The sequence below is a fragment of the Chlorocebus sabaeus genome, chromosome 28 (genome assembly GCF_047675955.1).
Source record: "Chlorocebus sabaeus isolate Y175 chromosome 28, mChlSab1.0.hap1, whole genome shotgun sequence".
Classification (NCBI taxonomy): Eukaryota; Metazoa; Chordata; class Mammalia; order Primates; family Cercopithecidae; genus Chlorocebus; species Chlorocebus sabaeus.
In genome coordinates this window covers 2,758,631-2,779,800 of record NC_132931.1, presented here as the reverse complement: position 1 = coordinate 2,779,800, position 21,170 = coordinate 2,758,631, and the positions used below count along the sequence as shown (strand labels likewise).

Genomic DNA, 21,170 nt, shown 5'->3' with positions numbered 1-21,170 from the left:
TGGAACCTGAGACTTTCTGCTGCGCCAGAGCCCTCTTCAGTTCCCTCAGCAAATTCTCAGTGGTCCCAGTTGATGATAACAGACACAGTGCCCTGCCAAACCGAAGTTCCTGGCAATTGGAAGGTGTAGTTGCTCTAAGATCTCAAGTGTTTCCAAGGCAGTTTTCCTGTTGAACACGGTTGCAACTGTGATACTTGTAGCAATTTAAAACCACAGAAACCGGCCACACATGATGGTGCATGTTTGCGTTTAGTACCAGCAATGTGGCTTGGAACTTTTTTGTCTTTCATGCAAGGTAGGGAATTTTTAAAACAATCCACTGCTTCCAGCTTTGGCTCTTTCTCAGGTAGGACTCACCCGGCAGATATAACTGAGTTCCTGCTGAACTTGGCAGGAGAGAGCAAACCCAGGAATTTGGCAGGAAGTAAGTTATGTCTGCACAACCTAAGAAGCTACACATCCGACTCAGGATGCCATGGGTTTGGGGGTTGGGATTATTCTCCGGATCCCAGGAATCCATGTCCAATGATTCCGTTACGGCCTGAACTATCGATCTGGCAGCCCTGAGTTTGGTTTTCAGAATTCAGTTCCAGGGCATCCACTTGTAAAAACAATCCACAAATGAGATTGGCAGACTCAGCAGTTTCTGCCGCTACCGACTTGACGGACTGAGCCAGGGCTATGATTGAGCCAGAATTGCTTGGAGGGGAAGCTTGGGGTGCTAAGCTGATTGCAAAGCAGCACCCATCAAGCAGAGGCTGAGAAGAGCAGCCAGGATAAGCACATGAAGGTGGCGAGCTGCGAGTGTTTATCTACTTAGTCAACTTTAACAGGAAAAGAACAAGACCAGGATGTGCATGATCCACTCGGGGTTACCTCGTCCCATCTGGTTGCAGCTGATAACTTTCACCAGAAAGAGGAAGAGTGAAAAGTAAAAAGAGAAATGAGGAGCTGACCAGGCCGGGGCATGGAAGGCGGCTGTCATCAATTCCAAATTCCAGCAGTAAGTCACTTCCACTGTGCACTAGGTGAGTTCTCTGCACTTTTCCACAGAAAGCCTCATAGCCACTCTTAGGATGGTATGAGCTGGCTTCTGAAACCTCCTTTAGTGGGGAATTCTTCAAAAGGTCAGAGAGGCAGCAACCCCCTGGGGATGACATTTCAGCCGAGGAGATCAACAGCGCTCACTGCAGGTACTAACTGTAGAATTCAGGGCCAGGCTTCTCTTTAAGTATAAGAAAGAAGGATGTTGGTGGCAAAAGCCTTCCCACTCCCGTAGTACAATACAAGTTGCAAAAGGTTTTATTGTTGTTAAACATGTACTTACTGTTTTAGAGACAGGCTCTCCCTCTGTTGCCCAGGCTGGAATGCAGTGGTGCAATCATAGCTCACTGCAGCCTCAAACTCCCGGGCTCAAGTGATCCTCCTGCCTCAGCCTCCTGAGTAGCTTGGACTACAGGCATGCACCATCACACCCAGCTAAGGGATACAGCACCTGGTATTTACAGGTGCTCTCCCATCCATGCACCAACCAGGTCTGACCCTGCTTAGCTTCTGAGATCAGAAAAGATCAGTCATGTTCACAGTGATACATCCATAGATGCTACAAAAGGTTTAATACACATTATCCATTCGAGCTTCCTCACAAGCCTGTACAAGGGGTGGGTTAGGAATTATTGCCCCTGGTTTACGGATGACAGAAATGAAGGACTGAGGTTAAGCAGCCAGCCCAAGTTTATGAGCTAGTAAGCAGCAGAATTGAAATTCTTTAATTTTTCACACCATTTCTCCAAAACCAAAGGTTTTGTTTTTTAACTTTTAAATTCAAGGGTAAAAAGCACAGGTTTGTTACACAGGTAAACTTGTGTCATGGGGGTCTGTTGTAAAGATTATTTCATCACCCAGATATTAAGCGTGGTACCCACTAATTATTTTTCCTGATCCTCTCCCCTCCTCCCACCTTCCACCCTCCAAAAGGCCCCAGTGTGTATCGTTCCCCACTATGTGTCCATGTGTTCTCATCATTTAGCTTCCACTTATAAGGAAGAACATGCAGTATTTGTTTTCTGTTCCTGCATTAGTTAGCTAAGGATAATGACCTCCAACTCCATCCTTGTCCTTGCAAAAGACATGATCTCGTTCCTTTTAATGGCTGCATAGTATTCCATGGTGTATATGTACCACATTTTCTTTATCCAGTCTGTCATCGATGAACATTTAGATTGATTCTGTGTCTTGACCATTGTGAATAGTGCTGCAGTCAACATATTCATGCATGTGTCTTTATAATAGAATGATTTATATTCCTTTGGGTATATACCCAGTAATGGGATTGCTGGGTCGAATGATATGTCGATATGTCTGTCTTTAGGTCTTTGAGGAATCACCACACTGTCTTCCACAATGATTGAACTAATTTATATTCCCACCAAGTATAAATGTCCCTTTTACTATACAAACTTGCCAGCATCTGCTACTTTTTGGCTTTTTAGTAATAGCCATTCTGACTGGTTTGAGATAGTATCTCATTGTGGTTTTGATTTGCATTTCTCTAATGATCAGTGATGCTGAGCTTTTTTTTCCTATGATTGTTGGCCGCATGTATGTCTTCTCTTGAAAAGTGTTTGTTCGCGTCATTTGCCCACTTTTTTTAATTACGCATCCGACAAAAGTCTAATATCCAGTATCTATAAGGAACTTAAACAAGTTTACAAGAAAAAACTTAGTTTACAAGAAAAAAATAAAGTTTGCAAAATGTTTTAAACTCTTACTGAAGGATATACACCCTACAACTAAATAATGGTGGCAACAGGACGCTGGTACACAAACACTTCCTGTGTGTTACTTAAGGCAACGTCGCAAAGGGATTAGTCTCTACTGCCCTGGGTCTCTCCAGGTCAACGTTCAAGGAGGCTAAATTTTCTCCTTTTGCAACCTTAATTCTCTGTTACAGGCCTAATCTCACCCGCTTAGGGGGCCAAGCTCTTCAGTGCAACAAAAGCCCAAGGGAAGATTAACTCTCAACCACACTTGTAATGACTGCTTTAGAAATGAGAAAAGCAATGAGGCCATCTCAATGGGGCTTTCTTTTGAAGACAGGTGAACCAAGTAGGTTTCTGACAACCCCTTTCTTCTTTCTCACTTCTTCCTCTCAAAGCAATCACATTAGGCTCTGAAACCAAATGTCTAGGAATGAAGACATGGCCTGCTGGATGTCAAGCAACTATGTATTAAAATACCAATCTGGGCCAGGCACAGTAGCTCATGCCTGTAATCCCAGCACTTTGGGAGGCCAAGGCGGGCAGATCATAAGGAGATGGAGACCATCCTGGCCAACATGGTGAAACCTTGCCTCTACTAAAAATACAAAAAAATTAGTTGCACATGGTGGTGCATGCCTGTAGTTCCTGCTCCTCAGGAGGCTGAGGCAGGAGAATCGCTTGAACTGGGGAGGCGGAGGTTGCAGTGAGCCAAGATCAAACCACTGCACCCCAGTCTGGCGACAGAGAAAGACTCTGTCTCAAAAAAAAAAAAAAAAAAAAAAAACCCAAAAACCAAAAAACAAAACCAATCTGCCCGAGAGGTAGAGCCTGAGGATAAGAAACTACCTTTAGTGGACCCAGCTTGCAATTTCTTGAGAAAGAAAACCCATCCTTCCAACCCATCCTTCCAACTCCCAGGATTAGGGGGTACCACTGTCACTGCACATCTGCAGCAACATGTATCTAGTACCTAAAATGTCACAACCCCAGCCTCACCATTTCTGGAAATGAATTAAAGCAATAGGGCAATAAGACAATAGGATTCTTCCTCCCTGGCCTGTCCCTCCACTTCCACCTCCAGCCCAGCAAATCTTAAAAGAGTGAATTTCCCTAGAAATCAATGGTAAGGATTATTTGTTTTTAATATGGGATGCAACACTTCAGCCAAGCTTGGAGGTGGGTTCTAGAAACACAAAGGGATGTTCCCATCAAGCTTGCCTAGGATAGTAGTATAAGAAAGAGGATCTTGAGCATCTGCTACTGATATAAACATATCTGTTAGTCAATCAAACATTCCTAGTCCAGGAAGAGAGAGATGACTTGGGAGGTAAAATGTAGACTCCTTCCTCATAGAAGATGGTGAATCAATCACCTGAAACCAAGCAGAGGACAGGTTTGACACAAATGTGAATTTTTTTGAATGAAGGGAAGAGTCAGGCACAGAGTGGGCAGAGGAGAAGAAAGGCATCAGTGATTTTCTGGATAAAGAAAGTGTGGTACATATACACCACAGAATACTATGTAGCCATAAAAAGGAATGAGATCATGTCCTTGGCAGGAACATGGATGGAGCCGGACGCCATTATCCTCAGCAAACTAATGCAGGAACAGAAAGCCAAATACCACATGTTCTCACTTATAAGTGGGAGCTGAACGATAAGAACACCTGGACACAGGGAGGGGAACAACACACACTGGGCACCTGTGCTGGGGGAGGAGGGAGAACATCAGGAAGAATAGCTAATGGATGCTAGGATGATCTGTGCAGCAAACCACCATGGCACACGTTTACCTATGTAATGAACCTGCACATCCGCACATGTACCCTAGAACTTAAAAGTTGAAGAAGCAAAAAAAAAAAAAAAAAAAAAAAAAAGCCTTGGCATATAAATAGCATGGGTTCTGAACATCCATTGAGTTTCTTTCCCTGGGCCCACAGAGAGGCTTCTGACGTTATAGCATTATGTTGTCTGAGGATAGCTGGGGTTTTTATCAGACTGTGAGGGCTTCCCACAGAGAGTCAGGGACAAAAGGTCCCATTTTCCACCTTATACCTCACAGAGAAGACAAACACCAATCAACATATTTCCTCTAAAGACAATGGATGTAACACCCTAAGAAATGGTAATGAGCTAGTTGAGAAGGTGTTTTTCTGAGATGTGGAAACCTTCAGCTCAGAGCAGCAAAAGCACAGTGCTGCTTCTTCCAGGAGATGTCACTGGAATTGTCACATGGCCCAATGATACATTTGGAAATGCAATTAAAGGCTGAGGAACTTTCAGAAACCCCAGGATGAGGCAGGTTGCCAGAGGTCGGAGGGTGGTAGAAATAGGGAGATAGATGTGGGTCAAAAGATACAAATGTTCAGTTGCAAGATGAATATGTTCTAGAGATCTAATGTACAGAATGGCGATTATTGTTAATAACACTATTATATACTTGAAACTTGATGAGAGCAGATTGTAAGTATCCTTGCCCTACATGCATACAAAATGGTAACTATAAATGGTGATGAATATGCTAATTAATTGATTACTGTATTAGTCCATTCTCACAGTGCTATAAAGAAATACCTGAGACTGGGTAATTTATAAATAAAAGAAGTTTAATTGACTCACAGTTTCTGCATGGCTGGGGAGGCTTCAGGAAACTTACAATCATGGCAGAAGGCACCTCTTCATAGGGCGGCAGGAGAGAGAATGAGTGCAAGAGGTGGGGAGGAAATGCCAGATGCTTAAAAAACCATCGGATCATGAGACTCATTCATTTTTATGAGAACAACATAGGGATGATTCAATTACCTCCACTTGGTCCCTCCCTTGACGTGTGGGGATTATTAAAATTCAAGGTAAGATTTAGGTGGGGGACACAGAACCAAACCATATCAATTGTGATTATTCTTACACAAAGTATGTGTATATCAAATCATCACAGTGTACACCTTGAATATGCACACTTTTTATTTGTTAACTATGTCTCAGTGAAACTGGAAAAAGAAAGAAACCTCAGATATGAAAATCCAGACTCAGGACCAAATGCATTTAGGGTCGATGGTATGCATTATAAAATGATTCTCTTCAGTTTTTTATTTTGCTCCAGTTTCCTCAGCTATAAAATGTGGATAATAACCCCTGACTTGCCTAGAAGATAGGAATTGCATAAGGATCAAATTAAATCATGCACAAATGAGTGCTTTGTAAAACACAAATCTATACTTGCTTATCATCTTTCTTATGAACATTAAGACATTGTACACACACGTGTGTGCTGCCTGGCTGAATTATTTTTATGAGGACCTGAGAACAATGTGTCTCTTGCCATCTTTATCCACCTGAAGACTCTCAAAGAGTCATGAGGCAGGTTACTGATAAAATTGCTTCCTTTGAAACAATGCATCTGCGTGAATCAGGATTTCTCAATAATGAGCTGATCTAAGACTGAAATTCAGCAAATATGCTAACAGCTCTGGGCCTCAACTTATTCCAACTGTAAAATGGAAACAATAACTCAGCCCTTGTAGGGTTTCTGATGATTTAGGAGGTGGGGTATGTAGACTGCTTTCCTACTGGGAGAACTGAGGCATGCCAGGGTTTCTGCTTGTTTGTTTTTGCATACAAGCACAAGAATGAGAAAATCTGGAGGGAGAAATTGTTGGCACTGGGCCTGAAATTCCTGAAGACAGTGTGGGAAACAAAGACTCTCCCTTCACCTTCTCAGGCACAAAATGCATGTTCCCAGAAGGAAGAAAGTCAACCTAAACCACCCTAGACCAAGGACATTTGCTGAGAGTCACTAGGGAAAGGTCATTCCTACTGTCCACCAAATGCCTAATCGAGCCCCCAGCTCCTTGGAATTCTATTCATCTCTTAAAGCCATGTCCAAGTCTTCCTTCCTTTGTGAGACACTCCCAGACTACTCATTTGGAATTTCCATTGTTTTCCTAGTTCTACTTTCTTTGGTTGCATTATAAAACACGCTTATAGTTTGCCATATTTTATTATTTGTGGGCATCTTGAATTGATCTTTTTAAGAGACTTTGGAGAGCAAGGAGCATGCATTTTTCATCTTTATGTCCCTTATACTGCACCATAATGATGTCTGCTTTTGAATGAAATGTGTTTGAAATGCTTACCTCATCTTTCATTTAAAGCCAATTCTATACATAAGCAACGAGGGCTCTCTTTGCCATCACCACCTAATGTCCGATGCTGCCACGCTTCTTAACAGGCATCTTGTCTTCAGACTGGCCTCCCAGATTCATCATCTTTAAATGCCATTTTAAAATTCCTTATTCAAATTTCCCACTCAAAATCTTTTAAAGACTTCACACTGCCTACATGATAAGGGACAAACGTCAAAGCCTTGAATGTAAGACTCTCCACCAGCTGGCTCGAATCCAGCTATTTAAATTCATTTAACCCACACATTCCCAAAGTAGTGAGGCTGACTTCATTCATTCATTCATTCATTCATTCATTCAGCATGGACGGAATGTCCCAGTCATTTTGGTAGTCATTGTCTTAGGTGGTAGAGATATCTACAGAAAAAGACACAGTCCCTGATCTCAATGCAGTTATCATCCACTGGCTTGGCAGGAAGTAAAGAGAATATTACAACTGTAAGTGATAAAAGCTATAGTAGAACAATGTGCAAGAGACACTGTGAGTATGGAAAAGGTGGGGCCCAAACTGGCCTAAGGGAGTCAGGGGAGGGTTAGTAAAAGAAGCAGCAAAGGAAGACTGGTTTTCCAGGAAGACACTATGGTGGAGTAAAGAGAGTGCATTTGAAACAGGGAGAAAATAATATGCCCCCCACACATACACACCCACACACAAAACCCTACAATGATGCTGTGAGAACCTGGCATAAAGTTACTAGTGGTTCAGGAGGACCTAGTTGAAGCTGAACTCAAACTAAAAGGGATTTCTTAGGTCTGTAAGTGGTATTTATTATCTAATGCCAATATTTCCCGACGTGTTCCTGAGCCTGGTTCTGAGAGGCACGGTGAGTAGCTCACCATGAGGGAAAGAAAAAAAAAAGATCATTCTGTGGTCATAAAATGTCTGCAGAGTAAACACATGCTTTTCTCCTTCTTGGGAAGGCACAATGTTCAAAAGCATATGAAAGCTTCTGCTAAGTCTTGCAATAAAACAAGCTGTTTAAAGTATCGCAGACATGTTTATCCAAAAAGTATCATGCCACTGTGTACTTCCTGCAGAATGAGATCCAAGGAAGATGGTTTTGGAAACACTGGTCTGTATCTGTACCCTGCTCTTTAGGTGTACCTGTACTGGCCTGTAAATAGTTTATGAAGGCACAGGCTTCAAGGACAAACACACTTGGTTTTTGTCTCCATCACTTAGTTACTGTTTGACCTGGGATGAATTTTTTTTTTTTTTTTTTTTTTTTTTTTTTTTTTTTTTTGAGATGGAGTCTTGCTCTGTTGCCGAGGTTGGAGCATAGTGGCGCGATCTCAGCTCACTGCAAGCTCCACCTCCTGGGTTCATGCCATTCTCTCACCTCAGCCTCCCGAGTAGCTGAGACTACAGTTGCCTGCCCCCACGCCCGGCTAATTTTTTGTATTTTTAGTAGAGATGGGGTTTCACCGTGTTAGCCAGGATGGTCTCGATCTCCTGACCTTAGGATCCGCCTGCCTCGGCCTCCCAAAGTGCTGAGATTACAGGCGTGAGGCACCGCTCCTGGATGACAAATTAGTTTTTTGATGGACAGTTTCCTCATCTGTAAAATGGGCATAATACATACTTTCTCCATGTATAGTTTCATTGAGCACATATGCCTAACACATACCTGATTAAAGAATTTCTCTTCATTATTAGTGGCAAACATATAAGCTGAACTAGGTGCAAGAACCTTGTGGCAATTTCTCAAGGATCTAGAACTAAAAATACCATTTGACCCAGCCATCCCATTACTGGGGATATACCCAAAAGATTATAAATCATTCTACTATAAATATACATGCACACGTATGTTTATTGCGGCACTGTTCACAATAGCAAAGACTTGGAACCAACCCAAATGCCCATCAATGATAGACTGGATAAAGAAAATGTGGCACATATACACCATGGAATACTATGCAGCCATAAAAAAGGACGAGTTCACGTCCTTTGCAGGGACATGGATGAAGCTGGAAACCATCATTCTAGCAAACTAACACAAGAACAGAAGACCAAACACCACATGTTCTCACTCATAAATGAGAACACATGGACACAGGGAGAGATACGTCACACAGCAGGGCCTGTTGGGGGGTGGGGAGCTAGGGGAGGGAGAGCATCAGGAGAAATACCTAATGTAGATGACAGGTTGATGGGTGCAGCAAACCACCATGGCACGTGTATACCTATGTAACAAACCTGCATGTTCTGCACATGCACCACACCCCAGGACTTAAAGTATAATAATAAAAAAGAACCTCATAAGTAAGTTATACAGATTTGTTCCTCTTTTAGCATTCTAGTAGAATTTCTTTCCAATGGCTCAACAATGATTCTCATTTACTGATACTTAAACCTTAGCACAAAAGTATTCCCTGAAACATTGCAATTTATATAAATGAGAAGAGAAAGAAGATGACAAAAAACAACCTTAATACATATATTTTCAGAATGGACTGATTTTCCTAAGTGAGGTGCTATGATATTCAGAATAACCCCAACGTCCCTTAGTGGTTGAAACATAAACTATATAAAAAAGAAATATCTATCATGTTAGGATTAAAATTATGGCATTTAGTGTGTAAGAAATCTTAATCTGTAGATTTTTAAAAGTAGATGAGGAGGTGCTCTCTTCCATGTCTAGCCTGGGACACACAATCTGTCCTTGGTCCTTGGCTTTGAAAACCCTTTCTCACTGTACCACCGCACCGCCCCTCTGCTGCCATCCTACCCGCTTCCCAGACACATCCTGGCCAACTCAACTCAGCCATTATTTTCTTTGTAAAGTTGTCTTTGACTCCCCAAGTTGAGGCAGGTAACCTTTGGTTCCCGTAGCCTCCTGTGCACATTTCCATTAGGCAACAATAAGTGCATTCTTACTGAGTGGCTGTTATCGCCAGGGGGCTGGAGATGCAATTGTTGGCCAAACAGAGGTGGGCCTGCCCTCAGGGAGCTTAGTGTCTGATGCAGGCAGCATACACCAAGCAGGTAAACAGGGGAGTCAGGTATGGTCACAAATGGAGACAAGCACTATGAGCAAATAAAAGAGATGTTATAATTGAAAGTTAAATGGATTCTCTTTTAATTATTTATCTTGTCTCTTCGGGAGGCTGTGAAGGATTTGAGTGTAATGTCTGGTTCACATTTGCATAACTTGGCAAGGCAATGTGCCTGTATACATTGAGCATGCATTAACTGCCTCATGAATAAATGAAAGAATGAATGAATTCAACAAGAAAGCTGAGACCCATAGGACTAGCCTACAGTGACAACTAGTTAGTGACAGTTTAAAGTGGGACAGTTTAAAGTCCCCTTCATTTAAAGTGGGAGTGCACTTGTAAATATATAAAAATAAATATATATTAATATAAATATATTTTTTATTTTAAATATATAATCATATTATTCATTATTTATTTTATTATAATTATATATTAATATAAATATATATTATGTCTTTAATATAAATAATATATTAACATAATTTTATATTTATATATTAATACATAGTATACATAATATACATTAACAATAAACATATATAATATGTATAATATATAATAAACATATATAATAAATATATTAATATAAATATATAAACGTGTGTATATTTGTATATAAGCATATACAATGTGTGCTTATAGATATATGATATATAAATATATAGATCTATGTATCTATGTATCCATCTATGTATCTAACGATACGATACGATGCGATACGATACAATACGATGCGATGCGATGCGATGCGATGCGATACGATACGATACGATACGATACGATACGATGTAGCCAGCACATCCAAACAACCTCTTAATTTCCAGGTCTGAGAAATGGGTAATTTTGGGTACTCAAGAAAATTTATTTTTGGTCCAGCCCTGGCTGCTGTTCTTTGTGGGCAAACAAGTGAGTAGCTTCAAAGTGGACTTTATGCCACGCAATGTAGAGAAGGCACCCTCTATGCCCATCTGTTCTTTCTGACAGAAAAAGCCTACAGCCAACCTCAGAACAATTACTTCTGTGCTCTGTTGACGCTTGCTTTTATTTGGCTGTCTGGTTCTGCCAGGCCCTATAAAAACACAGATATAATCAATGGCTTCAAAGGAGAACTAGCTAGCTCGAAGGAAGAATGCATTTTATTTGGGAAATGGTGGCTCCCCTATGAACTTGTGATTAAAGGGGGAAGAAAACATTGCGATTCATCCAATTAACCTCAATGGTATGTCATTCAAGCATAGGTCCAGACAGGAGTCTCACTCTATTATTCCAAATCTTTCATTAAACCAATTCCGTCTGCAGCCTGCACTTTCCTGTTTTCCTCGTGCATTCTTGTGATTACCTAATTTAAATAAAGAGCTAGTTTATGGTTTTTCCTGGGTGCCAGAAAGATTTAGAGCAATGACCTGGATCAGCGATAACATTCTCCTGTAATTTTCAGGATCTACAAAAAGTTAGAAAGTACACTTAAGGATGCTCGCGTCCTTCTTGGAGACAGCTAGACACAGATGCACTTTTTTTAGAGTACCACAACAGACCACAGTGTCCCCTCCCTGTGGCCCCCACTAACATTTGATTTTTGAAAAGTCACCCATGTTAGCACGGCCTTTGAAGGCTCTGCAACCATAAGTTTGCAGTTCAAGATCAGGATTTCAGGGCTGGGCATGGTGGCTCACACCTGTAATCCCAGCACTTTGGGAGGCCAATGTGGGTGGATCACTTGAGGTCAGGAGTTCAAGACCATCCTGGCCAACATGGTGAAATCCCGTCTGTACTAAAAATACAAAAATTAGCCAGGCATGGTGGCGGCCACCTGTAATCCCAGCTACTCAGGAGGCTGAGGCAGGAGAATCGCTTGAACCCAAGAGGTGAGAGTTGCAGTGAGCCGAGATTGCGCCATTTCACTCCAGCCTGGGCAACAAGAGCGAAACTCCATCTCAAAAAAAAAAAAAAAAAATAAGGATTTCAGGTCTTTTTGCAGTGGCTGGTGGAACCCACCTCTGCACTTCAGACCAGCCTTTCCAGATATAGAATATATTTCCTTGGTGAGAGGTAAAAAATTAACCTTTAAAATTTTAATGTAATACTTAATATATACAAAACAATGCTTATATATGACTTTCAAGGCCATGATGCATAATAAATGAAACACCTATGAACCCCTTATCCATCTTAAGAACCAGAACACACCCAATACTCTTGAAGTTATAGATGGGGTCTTTCAAATCCATACTATCTCAGATAAAATAATTTCTGAGGTTTGTATTCCTCATTCCTTGTTTTTAAATAGCTCTACCTTAATCTGTTTTGCTCCGTATTTTTTTTTTTACTCTATCTGCCTTCACGATATCTCTTTACCTTTGGTTTTCAGTGGTTTGACTATGATGTCTATCTTCAAATAATACAGTGCTCATTACACGTAAGAATACTGAAAACAGTATTCTCCTGATTTTGTTCTTTCTAATATGTTGTTCCATTGCTGTCAATCATTTAACTTTGACATGTGCTACAAATACATTATGTCTTAAAACTATTAATTGCTTTAAATAATTGCTTTGAAGGATCAATTATTTTTAGGGTAAATCAATAGAAATTGATTTAAAATAAAATCAACCTTTAGATTTAAAATGAAATAAATTTGGCCGGGTGCAGTGGCTCACGCCTTTAATCCTAGCACTTTGGGAGGTCGAGGTGGGCAGACTACTTGAGGTCAGGAGTTCAAGACCACCCTGACCAACATGGTGAAACCCTGTCTCTACTAAAATTACAAAAATTAGCTGGGCATGGTGGCACATGCTTGTAATCCTAGCTACTCGGGAAGCTGAAGCAGGAGGATCGCTCAAACCTGGAAGGTGGAGGCTGCAGTGAGCTGAGATAGTGCCACTGTACTCCAGCCTGGGTAACAGAGTGAGACTCTGAGAAAGGAAAGGGAGGGGAGGGGAGGGGAAGGGAGGGGAGGAGAAGGGAGAGAAGGGCAGGGGAGGGGAGGGGGAAAGAAAGATTGATTTATATTGACTTGCTTTCAACTATTTCTAGAAATTCTCATTCTTTATGTAGATGTAAATTTCTCCCATTATGATAATTGTTCTGCTTTAAGAATGTCCTTCACTATTTTTTATAGTAAAGGTCTGCTGGTAATGTGTTCTCAAAGCCTCCCTCCTCCCATTTTTTGTTTGTTTGTTTTTTGGTTGTTGTTTGGTCTGGAAAGTCATTATTTGTCTTTAGTTTTAAAAATATTTTCTTTTAATTTTAAAAATAATTTCTTTTAAAAATATTTTCCTTTAATTTAAAAAATATAGACTTCTGGGTTGACAGATTGGGTGTGCACCAGTTACCCATTTATTGCCTCTCAGCTCTGAATGCATCTTCAAATACAGGCTGTGTGAGAAGCAGCGGAATCCCTTTGAGCATTTCTCCTTTGAAGTCAGTACAATGTTGAGCTTTCTCGGTAGAGGGTGCTGAAGCCAAACTGGAGAAAGAGGCGTTCTGCAACTCCTGGTGTCATCCAAGAGAGGCTAGTGGTGTAGTTTGTTGCTGTTGTTTGAAATGGAGTCTCTCTCTGTCGCCCAGGCTGGAGTGCAATGGCGAGATCTCAGCTCCCGGATTTAAGTGATTCTCCTGCCTCAGCCTCCTGAGTCGCTGGGATTATAGGCACCCACCGCCACACCTGGCTAAGGTGGTGTAGTTTTGAGGACAACTGTCACAACTCAGATCGTGGTCCCCCTGTGTCCTTGAAGCCTCCATTTGGCAATAATCTTTCTGCAGCCCTCTCAACACAGAAGCTAACTCCCCACATGCTCGGGCTCCCTAAGCAAGCTTCCTCCTCTCCCCAAACCCCCAACCGCCACAGCCTGCACACAGCTGCATGTGTTCCCGATGAGCATTTTGCAAGTCTCCAGACACCCAAGCTTGCCCCTTCAGCACTGAAAGCCTTTGGCCCCGGCCATCACCCAGATTCCCACTGCATGCTGCTCACAGCCAGCACTCCAGAAAGTTACCTACTGTTTGCCCAGCAACTCCAGACCAGATCTTTTCTGGCCAAACCAACGAGCTTCTCCACTACCCAGTCATCGGAACATACCATCTCCAATAGGCCTATTGGATAGCAAACCTTATCCATGCTTGTTCTGCTGATTAGACCCATTCTGTTACAGGGCTCTCTTGGGATCTGTGATTTGATGTCTTACATTATTTTTAGATAGTGCTCTGCTATGATCTCTTCAAGTAGGTTGTCTGTCCCTATCTCTTTCTAATCCTTCTGGCATTCCAACTGTACACATTTCAGACTGTCTGATATTAACATGTTGATCTTGGATGCTCTATTTTTAAAAAAAAATTATTCTTTTTACCTCTTTGTGTTGCATTCGGTCAATTTCTATTGATTCACCTTTAAGTTCATAAATTTTTTCCTTGGCCGTGTTAAGTCCACTGATAAGTCCATCAAAGTCATTTTTCATCTCTGTCATTATATCTTTTATTTCTAAGATTTTCATTAGACTCTTTCTTATAGCTTCTCTCTGTTGAAATTCTCCACCATACATATTGTCTACTTTTTCCATGACAGCCTTTAATCTATTAATCATAGCTATTTTAAATTTCCCGAGAGTTCCAACGTCTTTGTCATCTTTGAGTCTGGTTCTGTTGATTACTTTGACTCCTGACAGTGAGTTGTTCTGTCTTGCATTTTTGTCTTGTAACTTTTTATTGCACATGAACACTGTGAGATACGATAGTAGAGAATAAACAGTACTTTTGCTTGGTCTGCCAACATAAAGAAGAGTCTACTGGAATTGATCTGGGTTTAGATCACTGAAGGTATACCTTCAGTGTACCACCAGTCTCAAATTTCTTGTATGTGTTTTTTTTCAGACAGAGTCTCACTCTGTTGCCCAGGCTGGGGTGCACTGGTGCGGTCTCGGCTCACTGCAACCTCTGCCTCCTAGACTCAAGTGATTCTCCTGCCTCAGCCTCCTGAGTAGCTGAGACTACAGGTGTGCCCCACCAAGCCTGGCTAATTTTTGTATTTTCAGTACAGATGGGGTTTCACCATGTTGGCCAGGCTGGTCTCGAACTACTGACCTCAGGTGATCCACCCGCCTCAGTCTCCCAAAATGCTGGGATTACAAGCATGAGCCACCGTGCCCAGCCTCAAATTTTTTAAATGTAATCTAGTTCTTTGGATGGGGTATGTGTTGCATGAAAGCTGTTTCTAATATTCCTGTTTAACCCTTAGCTTTTGTCTTTCTCTGTGTGCCTGTACCTTAGAGAAGGTCCCTTTTTTATGCTCTTCCTCTTCTCTCAGTGATAGATTGCTACTGTTACTTGGTGCCTGCTGGTCTAGTAGTGGTGTATAGGAGGGGTCAGGTCTCTGTTTTCCTAGTCCAGCCTTGGTCCTAGGAAGGCCCTGAGTCCCTAAGTCTTGCAGATCAGGCTTTCTCTGTAATTCTGACCCTCCTCCTTGTAGCAGCCAAATGACGTCTTGAATCTTTGGTGGCCCTTGTGAATGGGAGAGTTTCTTGCTCTTTCCCCAGGGGTAGGAGATCTTTAATGGCCTGGGTCCAACCCTCTGGAATGGAAGACTCTTCCCTTTTCTTTCTGCTTCCTTACTGCAATAGTCTTTACCTGTATCCTAGTGACCACAAGGTTTGCAACCCTTCTCCAGCACCCTAAGGCTTTTGATCCTTAGAGGAACGACCTTGGTGAGAATCTGTGCTTTGCCACAGAAGTGACACTCATCTCCTCTCTGTCTTCCATATGGAGGAAGGCTTTCTCTCACCTCCTGCCCCATCACCAATCTTTCTTGTGAGTGCACAACAGAGGTCCATGGAGAAGACCCTGTAAGTGGGTACGAGCCTATATTCTCACGCAAGTCCACCCCACGACTTTAGAAATTTGTTTAAAAATTTCCCTGAATGATTCTCTCCCACAGTATGGCACCTGGCCTCTCTTCCTCCTTGGTCTCCCATAGATGACTCAATGGTTGTGTCCAATCTCTCCTTGGGAATGCTTGTCTTTCCATTGATTTCAGGCCACCCAGTTGCCCTGGGGCTTCAATTCTCTGAGAGGTGCAAGAAAAGTTTGCCATTACTTTTAACGGAAAAAAAAAAAAAAAAAAAAAAAAAAAAGTCTGTACGTGTTAATCCATAGTTACTTGAATCCATGGATGCAGAATCTGTGGATACAGAGTGCCGTTACTTTTAATGGCAAAAAACACAATTACTTTTGCACCAGGGTAATAGTTCACACACTGTATCTTTTGCTTAAAGTATACAAGTCAATGGTTTTTTGAATAGTCACAGAGTTACGCCATCATCACAACAACAGATTCTACAACTGATCTTAGAACACTTTTATCACCGCAAAAAAATATTCTAGGCCCGGCATGGCGGCTCACACCTATAATATCAACATTTTGGGAAGCCGAGGTGGGCGGATCACTTGAGGTCAGGAGCTCCAGACCAACCAACATGGCGAAACCCCATCTCTACTAAAAATACAAAAAAAGAGAAACATTCTTGATCCGCACCTTCATCTACCCCCCCACCCCGCTGCCCACCCAAACCCGCCAGCAACCCCTACGGCTCTCCCACCAGGGACCCACTCCCCTGCTTTCTGATTCAATGGATTCACCGATTTTGGATGTGTCATGTAAATGGAATCATATGATATGTGACCTTTTGTGTCTGGTTACTTCCACTTAGCATAATGTTTTATTCGCATGGTAGCATGTATAAGAATTTCATTTTTCAAAATATTTATTTATTTTCCCAACTTTTAAGTTCAGGGGTACAAGGCAGGATGTGCAGGTTTGTTGCATAGTTGAACATGTGCCATGGTGGTTTGCCTCACAGATCATCCCATCACCTAGATATTCAGCCCAGAATCCATTAGCTGTTCTTCCTGATGCCCTCCCTCTTCCCACTCCCCGCCCTCTGACAGGCCCCAGTGAGTGTTGCTCCCCTTAATGGATCCATGTGTTCTCATCATTCAGCTCCTACTTACAAGTGAGAACATGCAGTATTGGTACTTGGTTTTCTGTTCTTACGTTAGTTTGCTGAGGATAATGGCTTCCAGCTCCATCCATGCCTCTGCAAAGGACATGATCTCATTCCTTTTTACGGCTGCATCGTATTCCATGGAATGTATGTACCACATGTTTTTTATCCAGTCTATCATTGATGGGCATGTAGGTTGATTCCATGTCCTTGCTATTGTGAATCATTTCTTTTTATTGATAAATAATATTCCATTGTATGGATATGCCACTTTTGTTTATCCATTCATCAGCTGAAGGACATCTGGGTTATGTCCACTTTTTGGCTATTGTGAACAACACAGCTATGAATTTCCTTGTAATACAGTTTTTGTGGATGTATGTTTTTATTTCTCAGTATCACTCAGGAGTGGAATTGATGGATTATACGGTAATTGTTCAGCTGTTTGAGGGATGCCAGACTGTCCTCCCAATTGGCTGCACAATTTGCATTCACAGCAGCAGTGGATGAGGGTTCCAATTTTTCCACATCCTTTCTAGTACGGTTGTCCCTCGGTATCTGCGAGGATTGGTTCCAGGACATCTCATGGATACCAAAATCCACGGATGCTCAAGTATCTTATACAAAATGATGTCATATTTGCATATATCCTATGCACATGTTCCTGTATACTTTAAATCATCTCTAGATTACTTATAATACCTAATGCAATGTAAATGCTGTATACATAGTTGTATTGTTTCGGGAATAGTGACTAAAGGAAAAAAAATCTGCACATATTCTGGACAGACTCAATTTTTTTCCTGGAATATTTTTGATCTATAGTTATTTGAATCCACAGATGCAGAACCCACGGATACAGAGTGCCAACTGTACTTACTGCTATCTGTCTTTTTCAATATAGCCATCCTAGCAGGATGGCGTGGTGACTCATTATGGCTTTGATTTGCATTTCCCTAAAGACATAATGTCGAACACCTTTTCATGTGATTACTGGCCTTTTGTATATCTTCTTCGGAAAAGTGTCTTTTTTAGATCGTTTGTCCATCCTTTCTGTGTGTTGCCTTTTTATCATTGAGTTGAAAGAGTTCTTTATACATTCGAGACACAAGTCCCTTATAAAGCTATATGATTTGCAAATATATGCACCCCATGGTGTGGGTTGTCTTTTTAGTTTCTTGATGGTGTCTCTTTTATTTTTAATACACTTTTTAATTTTGAGGAAGCCCAATTTGCCTATTTTATCTTGGGTCCCTTGTGCTTTATGAACATTTGCTCGTATATTTACTTCTAAGAGTTTTATCGTTTCAGATCTTGAATTTAGGTCTTTGATCCATTTTGAGTTAATTGTTGTGTTTGGTGTAACGAAGCGGTCCAACTCCACTCTCTCGCGTGTGTATATTCTGGTGTCCCAGTTCCAGAAACTCTTCTGCGCTTCTCACATGCCGTTTTCTGGGTCTTGAAACTCCTTCCCTTCTCTTCTCCATCTTTAAAATGCTTAATTGCTTTTCAAGTTCAGCATAACCCATGCCAAAGTTTTCTCTGACTTCTTTGTCTAATTTAGATGTCCCTTTTGGTACTTTTATAACACTGTACATGATTCTAGACGAGAGGTCTGCAGACTTTTTTTTCTGGCAAAGGGACAGATGACAAATATTTTAGGCTTTGTGTGCCAGAAGGATAAATCAAGGAAACTGTGAAGGTATTTAATAAGAGAGAAAACAAATTTCCAAAAATACCTGTATTGATGTAATTAAGAAATAATGATAGAGGTGTTTTTTTTTTTTTTTTTTTTTTGAAATGTGGGTGCATGAATGAGAAAAATTGAATTCTTTCTTTAGAGGGGTAACATTTTGCTTCATTGGGATTCAAAGTTAGTTCTTCCTATAATCAAATTGGTAGCATATGTTCATCTGTGAAAACCATTCTTTTTGTTGTTGTTGTTTCAGATGGAGTCTCACTCTGTTAACCAGCCTGGAGTGCAGTGGAGCAATCTCAGCTCACTGCAACCTCCGTCTAAGGCTTCAAGCGATTCTCTTGCCTCAGCCTCTGGAGTAGCTGGGATTACAGGCACGCACCACAACACTCGGCTAATTTTTGTATTTTTAGCAGAGACAAGGTTTCACCATGTTGCCCAGGCTGTTCTTGAACTCCTGAACTCAAGTGATCCGCCCGCCTTGGCCTCCCAAAGTGCTGGAATTACAGGCATGAGCCACCGCGCCCAGCCGAAAACCATTCTTAAGAATGGTTTTCTTGGGCCCTATGAAAACAGGTGGTGAGTCAGATTTGCCTGATGGCCTGTAATTTCCTGACATGGTAGTAGATCAGTAGTTCTAACGCTTTTTTTCCAAAGCCGTTGCTACTGACGGATACAGTGTAATCCCAATCATAATTGTGGATGGTTAGATAGGGATTCTCTTTGAGGAGGGTGATGACGGGAGGCTTACGGTGGCAGGAATTATAGATTAGCTTAATCAATAATCATTCTTCTGATCTGTCTTCCCAAAGTATAGAGGATCCCAAAACTCATTTCCTAAACTTCTTTGCAGCAAGGGGTCTGCCAGCCCTAGCACACTTTACATCAAAACTTGATTTGGAAGTGAGACACATGAGGAGAGAATCAGGGCACTTGGCATGCAGTTTGCCAGTGTGAATGATGACACTGCTGGTGTGATTCTGGATCTGGCAATTAGGGTGGTAGCTTCTGGATTTAGCAAATGGCTCCCTGAATCACCAGCTTCTCTGTTGTGCCACTGGAGGTAGCCGCCTTGGAGTCCCAGGTTGTCAGTGTGCTTTGGAGAGTGGTTCTGGGAAGCTAAGACTTTCCAACAATGCTGTGACCCGAGTCCCCTAATAAATGTTTCATTTATTTATTTCATTTCTCTGTCACCCAGGCTGGAGTACAGTGGCATGATCATAGCTCACTGCAACCCCCAACTCTTGTGCTCAAGCGATCTTCCCACCTCAACCTCCTGAGTAGCTGGGACTACAGGCACACACCACCACGCCCAGCTATTTTTCATAGAGATGAGGTCTCACTATGTTGTCCAGGCTGGTCTTAAACTCTTGGTCTCAAGTGATCCTGCTGCCTTGACCTCTCAAAGTGCTGAGGTTAGAAGCATGAGCCATCATGCCTGGCGATAAAATATCTCAAACGATATTGACTTGAATCTTTTGTCTACAACCTGACTATAAGAAGTATATGTTAGAATCTAGAGAGCTTTGGGAAGATTTTTATTCTGATATGCTTCTCCCCATTCATAATCACTACTTTTGATAATTCCAGATAGTGCACATGTCACATGGATGTAGGAGTTAAGAAGAAACTACTTAGGCAGATAGTCAGGGTACAGGAGTCCTTGGTAAGGTTGCCATTTTTAACAAAAAGCAGCCCCCAAATCATATTCTAACAAAGAGCAGCCTGCAAAATCGAGCTACAGACATAGACACACAAGCTAGAAGCTTGCATGGCTGAATGCCCTCAAGAAAAAAGCTACCTGGGACTAGGCATGTCCAAAATGGTGGCCTTATCTTCCTTCCTCTTTGCCAGCCACGTGTACCATAGGAAGACAAGATGGCGCCAGTCAAGTGGGAAACTCATTTGCATAATAAGATTAGGGTGAGGTGGCCAGCCTTCCTGGTGTGGTATGTAAATGTCACACCTGATGGAACCAATCTGTGGGTCCTGTGTAAATCAGACACTGCCTCCTCAAGCCTGCTTACAAAATCTGGTGAACTCCGCTGCCTGCCGGTCTTCCCTTTCAGAAGCCCCTCTCACTAGATAAGGGAGCTGTTCTCCTTTCTCTTTCTTTTGCCTAATAAACCTCCACTCCTAAACTCCTCATGCGTGTCCACGTCCTAAATTTTCTTGGCGCAAGATGATGAGCCCTGGGTGTTTACCCTAGACAACCACACAGCTTCAACATCATAAAAGAAATTGTTGCTTTGCTTAACAGCCATCAGGTCACAATTTTTTTGTGGGCAGGTGCTTTGTCTTAATTCACCTCGGAATCCTTGGTGCCAGGCAGTCAGCAGAAGCTCAACAAAATGTGCATTTCTAGGTTTTTATGTTCTAGAATTAATTCTCTATATAAATCTTAGCTTATCTCCCAGTGAGAATGTAAGTTATTTTACGCAGAGAGACTTTAAAATAAGGTATTCTAAGTCACACAGTCCTGCTGTTAGGTTCAGAGCAGTATTGACAATTATTGGCCTTAGTAGGGTTTATCAACA

General features: G+C 41.7%; 1 protein-coding gene across 13 annotated transcripts in view; it reads right to left on the bottom strand.

Moving 5' to 3' along the window:
* Positions 1 to 21,170, bottom strand: part of CALN1 (calneuron 1) — a 732,697-nt gene that overhangs the window by 133,938 nt on the left and 577,589 nt on the right. Inside the window, exon 7 of one of the 13 annotated variants that reach the window (XM_073012666.1) lies at positions 10,568 to 11,014. The exons of the other annotated variants lie outside the window; for them this stretch is intronic. Coding sequence (XP_072868767.1) covers positions 10,958 to 11,014 — 57 coding nt within the window. The 3' untranslated portion in view covers positions 10,568 to 10,957. Of the gene's footprint in view, positions 1 to 10,567; positions 11,015 to 21,170 lie in introns of those variants that run through there. 13 annotated transcript variants of the gene reach the window in all.